Raw genomic sequence first — 10,000 nt, forward strand, 5'->3', positions numbered from 1 at the left:
ATGTTCAGGAGTCTTATAGCCAGCTGTTCAAAAGTATATTTTGGTAGAAGCTGTTAAAGAGCCTTTAGGACCCAGACTTGGCGCTCCGGTACCGCTTGCCGTGAGGTAGCAGAGAGAACAGTCTATGACTTGATGACTGGAGTCTCTGACCATTTTTTGGGCCTTCCTCTGACACCGCCTGGTATAGAGGTCTTTGATGGAAGGAAGCTTGGCCCCAGTGATGTACGCACTACCCTCTGTATCGCCTTACGGTCGGATGCCAAGCAGGCAGTGATGCAGTGATGCAACCGGTAAGGATGGTCTCGATGGTGCAGCTGTAGAATTTTTTGAGGATCTCAGGACCATTGCCAAATCTTTTCAGTCTCCTGAGGGGGAAAATGCTTTGTCGTGCCCTCCACAACTAATATAATTTTAAAAAACGTTTTACCCCTTTTTCTCCACAATTTCGTGATATCCAATTGGTAGTTAGTCTTGTCACATCGCTGCAACTCCCGTACGGACTAGGGAGAGGCGAAGGTCGAGAGCCACGCATCCTCCGAAACACAACTCAGCCAAGCCGCTCTGCTTCTTGACACACTGCTCACTTAACCCGGAAGCCAGTCGCACCAATGTGTTGGAGGAAACACTGTACAACTAGTGATCATGTCAGCGTGCACTGAGCCCGGCCTACCACAAGGAGTTGCTAGAGTGTGATGGGATAAGGACATCCCGGCCACCAATCCCTCCCCTAACCCGGACAACGCTGGTCCAATTGTGCACCGCTTCACAGGTCTCCCTGTCGCGTCCGGCTGCGACACAGCCCGGGATTGAAGCTGGGTATGTAGTGATGCCTCAAGCACTGCAATGCAGTGTCTTAGTTCTTCACAACTTTGTTGGTGTGTTTGGACCATGATTTGGGTTATGTGGACACCAAGGAACTTAAAACTCTCGACCCGCTCCACTACAGCTTTGTCGATGTGAATGGGGGTGTGTTCGGCCCTCCTTTTTCTGTAGTCCACAGTTGTTATCCTAGCACCACACTACCAGGTCTCGGATCTCCTCCCTATAGGCTGTCTCATCGTTGTCTGTGATCAGGCCTACAACAGGGTCGTCTGCAAACTTGATGGTGTTGGAGTCGTGCGTGGCCACGCAGTCGTGGATGAACAGGGAATACAGGAGGGGACTAAGGACGCATCCCTGGGGGGCCTCCATGGCAGATGTGTTGTTGCCTACCATTACCACCTGGGGGCGGCCCATCAATAAGTCCAGGATCCAGGGTCCTTAGCGTATTTATGAGGTTCGTGGGCACCATGGTGTTGAACGCTGAGCTGTAGTCAATGAACAGCATTCTCACACAGGTGTTCCTTTTGTCCAGGTGGGAAAAGGCAGTGTGGAGTGCGAATGAGATTGCGTCATCAGTGGATCTGTTGGTGCGGTATCCGAATTGGAGTGGGTCTAGGGTTTCCGGGAGGATGGTATTGATGTGAGCCATGAAGGCTATTCCATGCGAGAAATTGCCAAGAAACTGAAGATCTCGTACAACGCTGTGTACTACTCCCTTCACAGAATAGTGCAAACTGGCTCTAACCAGAAGAGAAAGAGCAGTGGGAGGCCCCGGTGCACAACTGAGCAAGAGGACAAGTACATTAGAGTATCAAGTTTGAGAAACAGACACCTCAAAAGTCCTCAACTGGCAGCTTCATTAAATTGTACCCGCAAAACACCAGTCTCAACGTCAACAGTGAAGAGGTGACTCCGGGATGCTGGTCTTCTAGGTACACAGAATAGTGCAAACTAGAGTTTTCAAAGAAAGAGCCATATCTCAGAATGGCCAATAAAAATAAAAGATTAAGATTAAGAACACAGACACAGGACAGAGGAACTCTGCCTAGAAGGACAGCATCCCGGAGTCGCCTCTTCACTGTTTCACTGCTAAAGGTGCTTCAACACACTGAGTAAAGGGTCTGAACACTATTTTTCACTGCTAAAGGTGCTTCAACACACTGAGTAAAGGGTCTGAACACTATTTTTCACTGCTAAAGGTGCTTCAACACTCTGAGTAAAGGGTCTGAACACTATTTTTCACTGCTAAAGGTGCTTCAACACACTGAGTAAAGGGTCTGAACACTATTTTTCACTGCTAAAGGTGCTTCAACACACTGAGTAAAGGGTCTGAACACTATTTTTCACTGCTAAAGGTGCTTCAACACACTGAGTAAAGGGTCTGAACACTATTTTTCACTGCTAAAGGTGCTTCAACACTCTGAGTAAAGGGTCTGAACACTATTTTTCACTGCTAAAGGTGCTTCAACACACTGAGTAAAGGGTCTGAACACTATTTTTCACTGCTAAAGGTGCTTCAACACTCTGAGTAAAGGGTCTGAACACTATTTTTCACTGCTAAAGGTGCTTCAACACACTGAGTAAAGGGTCTGAACACTATTTTTCACTGCTAAAGGTGCTTCAACACTCTGAGTAAAGGGTCTGAACACTATTTTTCACTGCTAAAGGTGCTTCAACACACTGAGTAAAGGGTCTGAACACTATTTTTCACTGCTAAAGGTGCTTCAACACTCTGAGTAAAGGGTCTGAACACTATTTTTCACTGCTAAAGGTGCTTCAACACTCTGAGTAAAGGGTCTGAACACTATTTTTCACTGCTAAAGGTGCTTCAACACTCTGAGTAAAGGGTCTGAACACTATTTTTCACTGCTAAAGGTGAACACTATTTTTTGCAACACACTGAGTAAAGGGTCTGAACACTATTTTTCACTGCTAAAGGTGCTTCAACACACTGAGTAAAGGGTCTGAACACTATTTTTCACTGCTAAAGGTGCTTCAACACTCTGAGTAAAGGGTCTGAACACTATTTTTCACTGCTAAAGGTGCTTCAACACACTGAGTAAAGGGTCTGAACACTATTTTTCACTGCTAAAGGTGCTTCAACACTCTGAGTAAAGGGTCTGAACACTATTTTTCACTGCTAAAGGTGCTTCAACACACTGAGTAAAGGGTCTGAACACTATTTTTCACTGCTAAAGGTGCTTCAACACTCTGAGTAAAGGGTCTGAACACTATTTTTCACTGCTAAAGGTGCTTCAACACTCTGAGTAAAGGGTCTGAACACTATTTTTCACTGCTAAAGGTGCTTCAACACACTGAGTAAAGGGTCTGAACACTATTTTTCACTGCTAAAGGTGCTTCAACACTCTGAGTAAAGGGTCTGAACACTATTTTTCACTGCTAAAGGTGCTTCAACACACTGAGTAAAGGGTCTGAACACTATTTTTCACTGCTAAAGGTGCTTCAACACACTGAGTAAAGGGTCTGAACACTATTTTTCACTGCTAAAGGTGCTTCAACACACTGAGTAAAGGGTCTGAACACTATTTTTTCACTGCTAAAGGTGCTTCAACACACTGAGTAAAGGGTCTGAACACTATTTTTCACTGCTAAAGGTGCTTCAACACTCTGAGTAAAGGGTCTGAACACTATTTTTCACTGCTAAAGGTGCTTCAACACACTGAGTAAAGGGTCTGAACACTATTTTTCACTGCTAAAGGTGCTTCAACACTCTGAGTAAAGGGTCTGAACACTATTTTTCACTGCTAAAGGTGCTTCAACACACTGAGTAAAGGGTCTGAACACTATTTTTCACTGCTAAAGGTGCTTCAACACACTGAGTAAAGCGTCTGAACACTATTTTTCACTGCTAAAGGTGCTTCAACACTCTGAGTAAAGGGTCTGAACACTATTTTTCACTGCTAAAGGTGCTTCAACACACTGAGTAAAGGGTCTGAACACTATTTTTCACTGCTAAAGGTGCTTCAACACTCTGAGTAAAGGGTCTGAACACTATTTTTCACTGCTAAAGGTGCTTCAACACTCTGAGTAAAGGGTCTGAACACTATTTTTCACTGCTAAAGGTGCTTCAACACTCTGAGTAAAGGGTCTGAACACTATTTTTCACTGCTAAAGGTGCTTCAACACACTGAGTAAAGGGTCTGAACACTATTTTTCACTGCTAAAGGTGCTTCAACACACTGAGTAAAGGGTCTGAACACTATTTTTCACTGCTAAAGGTGCTTCAACACACTGAGTAAAGGGTCTGAACACTATTTTTCACTGCTAAAGGTGCTTCAACAACACTGAGTAAAGGGCCTGAACACTATTTTCACTGCTAAAGGTGCTTCAACACTCTGAGTAAAGGGTCTGAACACTATTTTTCACTGCTAAAGGTGCTTCAACACACTGAGTAAAGGGTCTGAACACTATTTTTCACTGCTAAAGGTTCTTCAACACACTGAGTAAAGGGTCTGAACACTATTTTTCACTGCTAAAGGTGCTTCAACACACTGAGTAAAGGGTCTGAACACTATTTTTCACTGCTAAAGGTGCTTCAACACACTGAGTAAAGGGTCTGAACACTATTTTTCACTGCTAAAGGTGCTTCAACACTCTGAGTAAAGGGTCTGAACACTATTTTTCACTGCTAAAGGTGCTTCAACACTCTGAGTAAAGGGTCTGAACACTATTTTTCACTGCTAAAGGTGCTTCAACACTCTGAGTAAAGGGTCTGAACACTATTTTTCACTGCTAAAGGTGCTTCAACACTCTGAGTAAAGGGTCTGAACACTATTTTTCACTGCTAAAGGTGCTTCAACACTCTGAGTAAAGGGTCTGAACACTATTTTTCACTGCTAAAGGTGCTTCAACACTCTGAGTAAAGGGTCTGAACACTATTTTTCACTGCTAAAGGTGCTTCAACACACTGAGTAAAGGGTCTGAACACTATTTTTCACTGCTAAAGGTGCTTCAACACACTGAGTAAAGGGTCTGAACACTATTTTTCACTGCTAAAGGTGCTTCAACACACTGAGTAAAGGGTCTGAACACTATTTTTCACTGCTAAAGGTGCTTCAACACACTGAGTAAAGGGTCTGAACACTATTTTTCACTGCTAAAGGTGCTTCAACACACTGAGTAAAGGGTCTGAACACTATTTTTCACTGCTAAAGGTGCTTCAACACTCTGAGTAAAGGGTCTGAACACTATTTTTCACTGCTAAAGGTGCTTCAACACTCTGAGTAAAGGGTCTGAACACTATTTTTCACTGCTAAAGGTGCTTCAACACTCTGAGTAAAGGGTCTGAACACTATTTTTCACTGCTAAAGGTGCTTCAACACACTGAGTAAAGGGTCTGAACACTATTTTTCACTGCTAAAGGTGCTTCAACACTCTGAGTAAAGGGTCTGAACACTATTTTTCACTGCTAAAGGTGCTTCAACACACTGAGTAAAGGGTCTGAACACTATTTTTCACTGCTAAAGGTGCTTCAACACTCTGAGTAAAGGGTCTGAACACTATTTTTCACTGCTAAAGGTGCTTCAACACACTGAGTAAAGGGTCTGAACACTATTTTTCACTGCTAAAGGTGCTTCAACACACTGAGTAAAGCGTCTGAACACTATTTTTCACTGCTAAAGGTGCTTCAACACTCTGAGTAAAGGGTCTGAACACTATTTTTCACTGCTAAAGGTGCTTCAACACACTGAGTAAAGGGTCTGAACACTATTTTTCACTGCTAAAGGTGCTTCAACACTCTGAGTAAAGGGTCTGAACACTATTTTTCACTGCTAAAGGTGCTTCAACACTCTGAGTAAAGGGTCTGAACACTATTTTTCACTGCTAAAGGTGCTTCAACACTCTGAGTAAAGGGTCTGAACACTATTTTTCACTGCTAAAGGTGCTTCAACACACTGAGTAAAGGGTCTGAACACTATTTTTCACTGCTAAAGGTGCTTCAACACACTGAGTAAAGGGTCTGAACACTATTTTTCACTGCTAAAGGTGCTTCAACACACTGAGTAAAGGGTCTGAACACTATTTTTCACTGCTAAAGGTGCTTCAACACACTGAGTAAAGGGCCTGAACACTATTTTTCACTGCTAAAGGTGCTTCAACACTCTGAGTAAAGGGTCTGAACACTATTTTTCACTGCTAAAGGTGCTTCAACACACTGAGTAAAGGGTCTGAACACTATTTTTCACTGCTAAAGGTGCTTCAACACACTGAGTAAAGGGTCTGAACACTATTTTTCACTGCTAAAGGTGCTTCAACACACTGAGTAAAGGGTCTGAACACTATTTTTTCACTGCTAAAGGTGCTTCAACACACTGAGTAAAGGGTCTGAACACTATTTTTCACTGCTAAAGGTGCTTCAACACTCTGAGTAAAGGGTCTGAACACTATTTTTCACTGCTAAAGGTGCTTCAACACTCTGAGTAAAGGGTCTGAACACTATTTTTCACTGCTAAAGGTGCTTCAACACTCTGAGTAAAGGGTCTGAACACTATTTTCACTGCTAAAGGTGCTTCAACACTCTGAGTAAAGGGTCTGAACACTATTTTTCACTGCTAAAGGTGCTTCAACACACTGAGTAAAGGGTCTGAACACTATTTTTCACTGCTAAAGGTGCTTCAACACACTGAGTAAAGGGTCTGAACACTATTTTTCACTGCTAAAGGTGCTTCAACACACTGAGTAAAGGGTCTGAACACTATTTTTCACTGCTAAAGGTGCTTCAACACACTGAGTAAAGGGTCTGAACACTATTTTTCACTGCTAAAGGTGCTTCAACACTCTGAGTAAAGGGTCTGAACACTATTTTTCACTGCTAAAGGTGCTTCAACACACTGAGTAAAGGGTCTGAACACTATTTTTCACTGCTAAAGGTGCTTCAACACACTGAGTAAAGGGTCTGAACACTATTTTTCACTGCTAAAGGTGCTTCAACACTCTGAGTAAAGGGTCTGAACACTATTTTTCACTGCTAAAGGTGCTTCAACACACTGAGTAAAGGGTCTGAACACTATTTTTCACTGCTAAAGGTGCTTCAACACACTGAGTAAAGGGTCTGAACACTATTTTTCACTGCTAAAGGTGCTTCAACACTCTGAGTAAAGGGTCTGAACACTATTTTTTTCACATTTACAAACATCTTTAAAAACCTATTTTTGCATTGTCAGGGGTATTGATGAAACGGAAAAAAACAATGTAATTTTACTATTTTATCATTTTATAATAAGCTCTAAGGTCAGACAATATTGTAATTATTTCTTTATTAGAATTGTTTTTTCACTTTCATTAAATACTTTTTTTAAATTCTAGTATTTTTACTTTTTTTTAAATTCTAGTATTTTTGTAGATCGACAATTAACAACATTTTGAAAAAGGGGGCTTGAATACTTTCAAAACTTTCAACAAAACACCAAAGACACTAGAACAGGGTGGATAAAAACATAACAAAATACTGAACTTAATTTCGATGAAAAAAATGATATGTACCTTGTTTAGGAGAAATGAACTCTGGATCTGAAAACAAAACAAATAGTCAGTTTTTGTTATTTTCATATATGATACTGCTCCGTTCTAACCATGAGTCTGTTCATAATGTTTTGTACACTCAGAGTATATTATGTGAGTGAGTATATATGTAAATACAGCTGAAGTCGGAAGTTCACCCTTAGGTTGTTGTCATTAGAACTCGTTTTTCAACCACTCCACAAAATGTCTTGATAACAAACTATAGTTTTGGCAAGTCGGTTAGGACATCTACTTTGTGCATGACACAAGTCATGTTTCCAACAACTGTTTACAGACAGATTATTTCACTTATAATTCACTGTATCACAATTCCAGTGGGTCAGAAGTTTACATACACTAAGTTGACTGTGCCTTTAAACAGCTTGGAAAATTCCAGAAAATGATGTAATGGCTTTAAAAGCTTCTGATAGGCTAATTTACATCATTTGAGTCAATTGGAAGTGTACCTGGGGATGTATTTCAAGGCCTACCTTCAAACTCAGTGCCTCTTTGCTTGACATCATGGGAAAGTCAAAAGAAATCAGCCAAGACTTTAAAAAATAATAATAATTGTAGACCTCCACAAGTCTGGTTCATCCATGGGAGCAATTTCCAAACATCTGAAGGTACCACATTCATCTGTGCAAACAATAGTACGCAAGTATAAACACCATGGGACCACGCAGCCGTCATACCGCTCAGGAAGGAGAAGCGTTCGGTCTCCTAGAGATGAATGTACTTTGGTGCGAAAAGTGCAAATCAATCCCAGAACAACAGCAAAGGACCGTGTGAAGATGCTGGAGGAAACAGGTACAAAAGTATCTATATCCACAGTAAAACAAGTCCTACATCGACACAAACTGAAAGGCCGCTCAGCAAGAAGCCACTGATCCAAAACTGCCATTAAAAAAGCCAGACTACGGTTTGCAACTGCACATGGGGACAAAGATCGTACTTTTTGGAGAAATGTCCTCTGGTCTGATGAAACAAAAATAGAACTGTTTGGCCATAATGACCATCGTTATGTTTGGAGGAAAAAGGGGGAGGCTTGCAAGCCGAAGAACACCATCCCAACCATGAAGCACGGGGTGGCAGCATCATGTTGTGGGGGTGGTGGCATCATGTTGTGGGGGTGGCAGCATCATGTTGTGGGGGTGGCAGCATCATGTTGTGGGGGTGGCAACATCATGTTGTGGGGGTGGCAGCATCATGTTGTGGGGTGGCAACATCATGTTGTGGGGGTGGCAGCATCATGTTGTGGGGGTGGCAGCATCATGTTGTGGGGAGGCAGCATCATGTTGTGGGGGTGGCAGCATCATGTTGTGGGGATGGCAGCATCATGTTGTGGGGGTGGCAGCATCATGTTGTGGGGGTGGCAGCATCATGTGGGGGTGGCAGCATCATGTTGTGGGGGTGGCAGCATCATGTTGTGGGGGTGGCAGCATCATGTTGTGGGGGTGGCAGCATCATGTTGTGGGGATGGCAGCATCATGTTGTGGGGGTGGCAGCATCATGTTGTGGGGGTGGCAGCATCATGTTGTGGGGGTGGCAGCATCATGTTGTGGGGGTGGCAGCATCATGTTGTGGGGGTGGCAGCATCATGTTGTGGGGATGGCAGCATCATGTTGTGGGGGTGGCAGCATCATGTTGTGGGGGTGGCAGCATCATGTTGTGGGAGTGGCAGCATCATGTTGTGGGGGTGGCAGCATCATGTTGTGGGGGTGGCAGCATCATGTTGTGGGGGTGCTTTGCTGCAGGAGGGGCTGGTGCACTTCACAAAATAGATGGCATCATAAGGGAGGAGAATTATGTGGATATATTGAAGCAACATCTCAAGGCATCAGTCAGGAAGTTAAAGCTTGGTCGCAAATGGGTCTTCCAAATGGACAATGACTCCAAGCATACTTCCAAAGTTGTGGCATAATGGCTTAAGGACAACAAAGTCAAGGTATTGGAGTGGCCATCACAAAGCCCTGACCTCAATCCTATAGAACATTTGTGGGCAGAACTGAAAAAGCGTGTGTGAGCAAGGAGGCCTACAAACCTGACTCAGTTACACCAGCTCTGTCAGGAGGAATGGGACAAAATTCACCCAACTTATTGTGGGAAGCTTGTGGAAGGCTACTTGACATTCTTGACCCAAGTTAAACAATTTAAAGGCAATGCTACCAAACACTAATTGAGTGTATGTAAACTTCTGACCCACTGGGAATGTGATGAAAGAAATAAAAGCTGAAATAAATAATTCTCTCTACTATTAATCTGACATTTCACATTCAGACACACGGAATTTAATTAATTAATTTAAATGTCAGGAATTGTGAAAAACTGAGTTTAAATGTATTTGGTTAAGGTGTATGTAAACTTCAGACTTCAACTGTCTATTATATATGTATATATATATATATATATATATATTATAAATATTTTTTCACTGTCTATTATACAAATATAAATATTTTTCAAAGTAGCCACCCTTGATGACAGCCTTGCACATTCTTGGCATTCTCTCAACCAGCATCATTAAGTAGTCACCTGGAATGCATTTCAATTAACAGGTGTGCCTTGTTAAAAGTTAAGCACGGAGGAAGAGGTGTGATGGTGCTTTGCTTGTAACACTGACAAGGCACACTTAACAACCACAGCATTCTGCAGC

The 10,000-nt window shown here is 42.5% G+C and overlaps 1 protein-coding gene across 1 annotated transcript in view; it reads right to left on the reverse strand.

The window, feature by feature from the left end:
• Nucleotides 1-10,000, reverse strand: part of cfi (complement factor I) — a 27,399-nt gene that overhangs the window by 7,243 nt on the left and 10,156 nt on the right. Inside the window, exon 9 of the mRNA XM_065014871.1 lies at nucleotides 7,327-7,353. Coding sequence (XP_064870943.1) covers nucleotides 7,327-7,353 — 27 coding nt within the window. The remainder of the gene's footprint in view (nucleotides 1-7,326; nucleotides 7,354-10,000) is intronic.

This window comes from Oncorhynchus nerka, unplaced genomic scaffold (genome assembly GCF_034236695.1).
Source record: "Oncorhynchus nerka isolate Pitt River unplaced genomic scaffold, Oner_Uvic_2.0 unplaced_scaffold_1975, whole genome shotgun sequence".
Classification (NCBI taxonomy): domain Eukaryota; kingdom Metazoa; phylum Chordata; class Actinopteri; order Salmoniformes; family Salmonidae; genus Oncorhynchus; species Oncorhynchus nerka.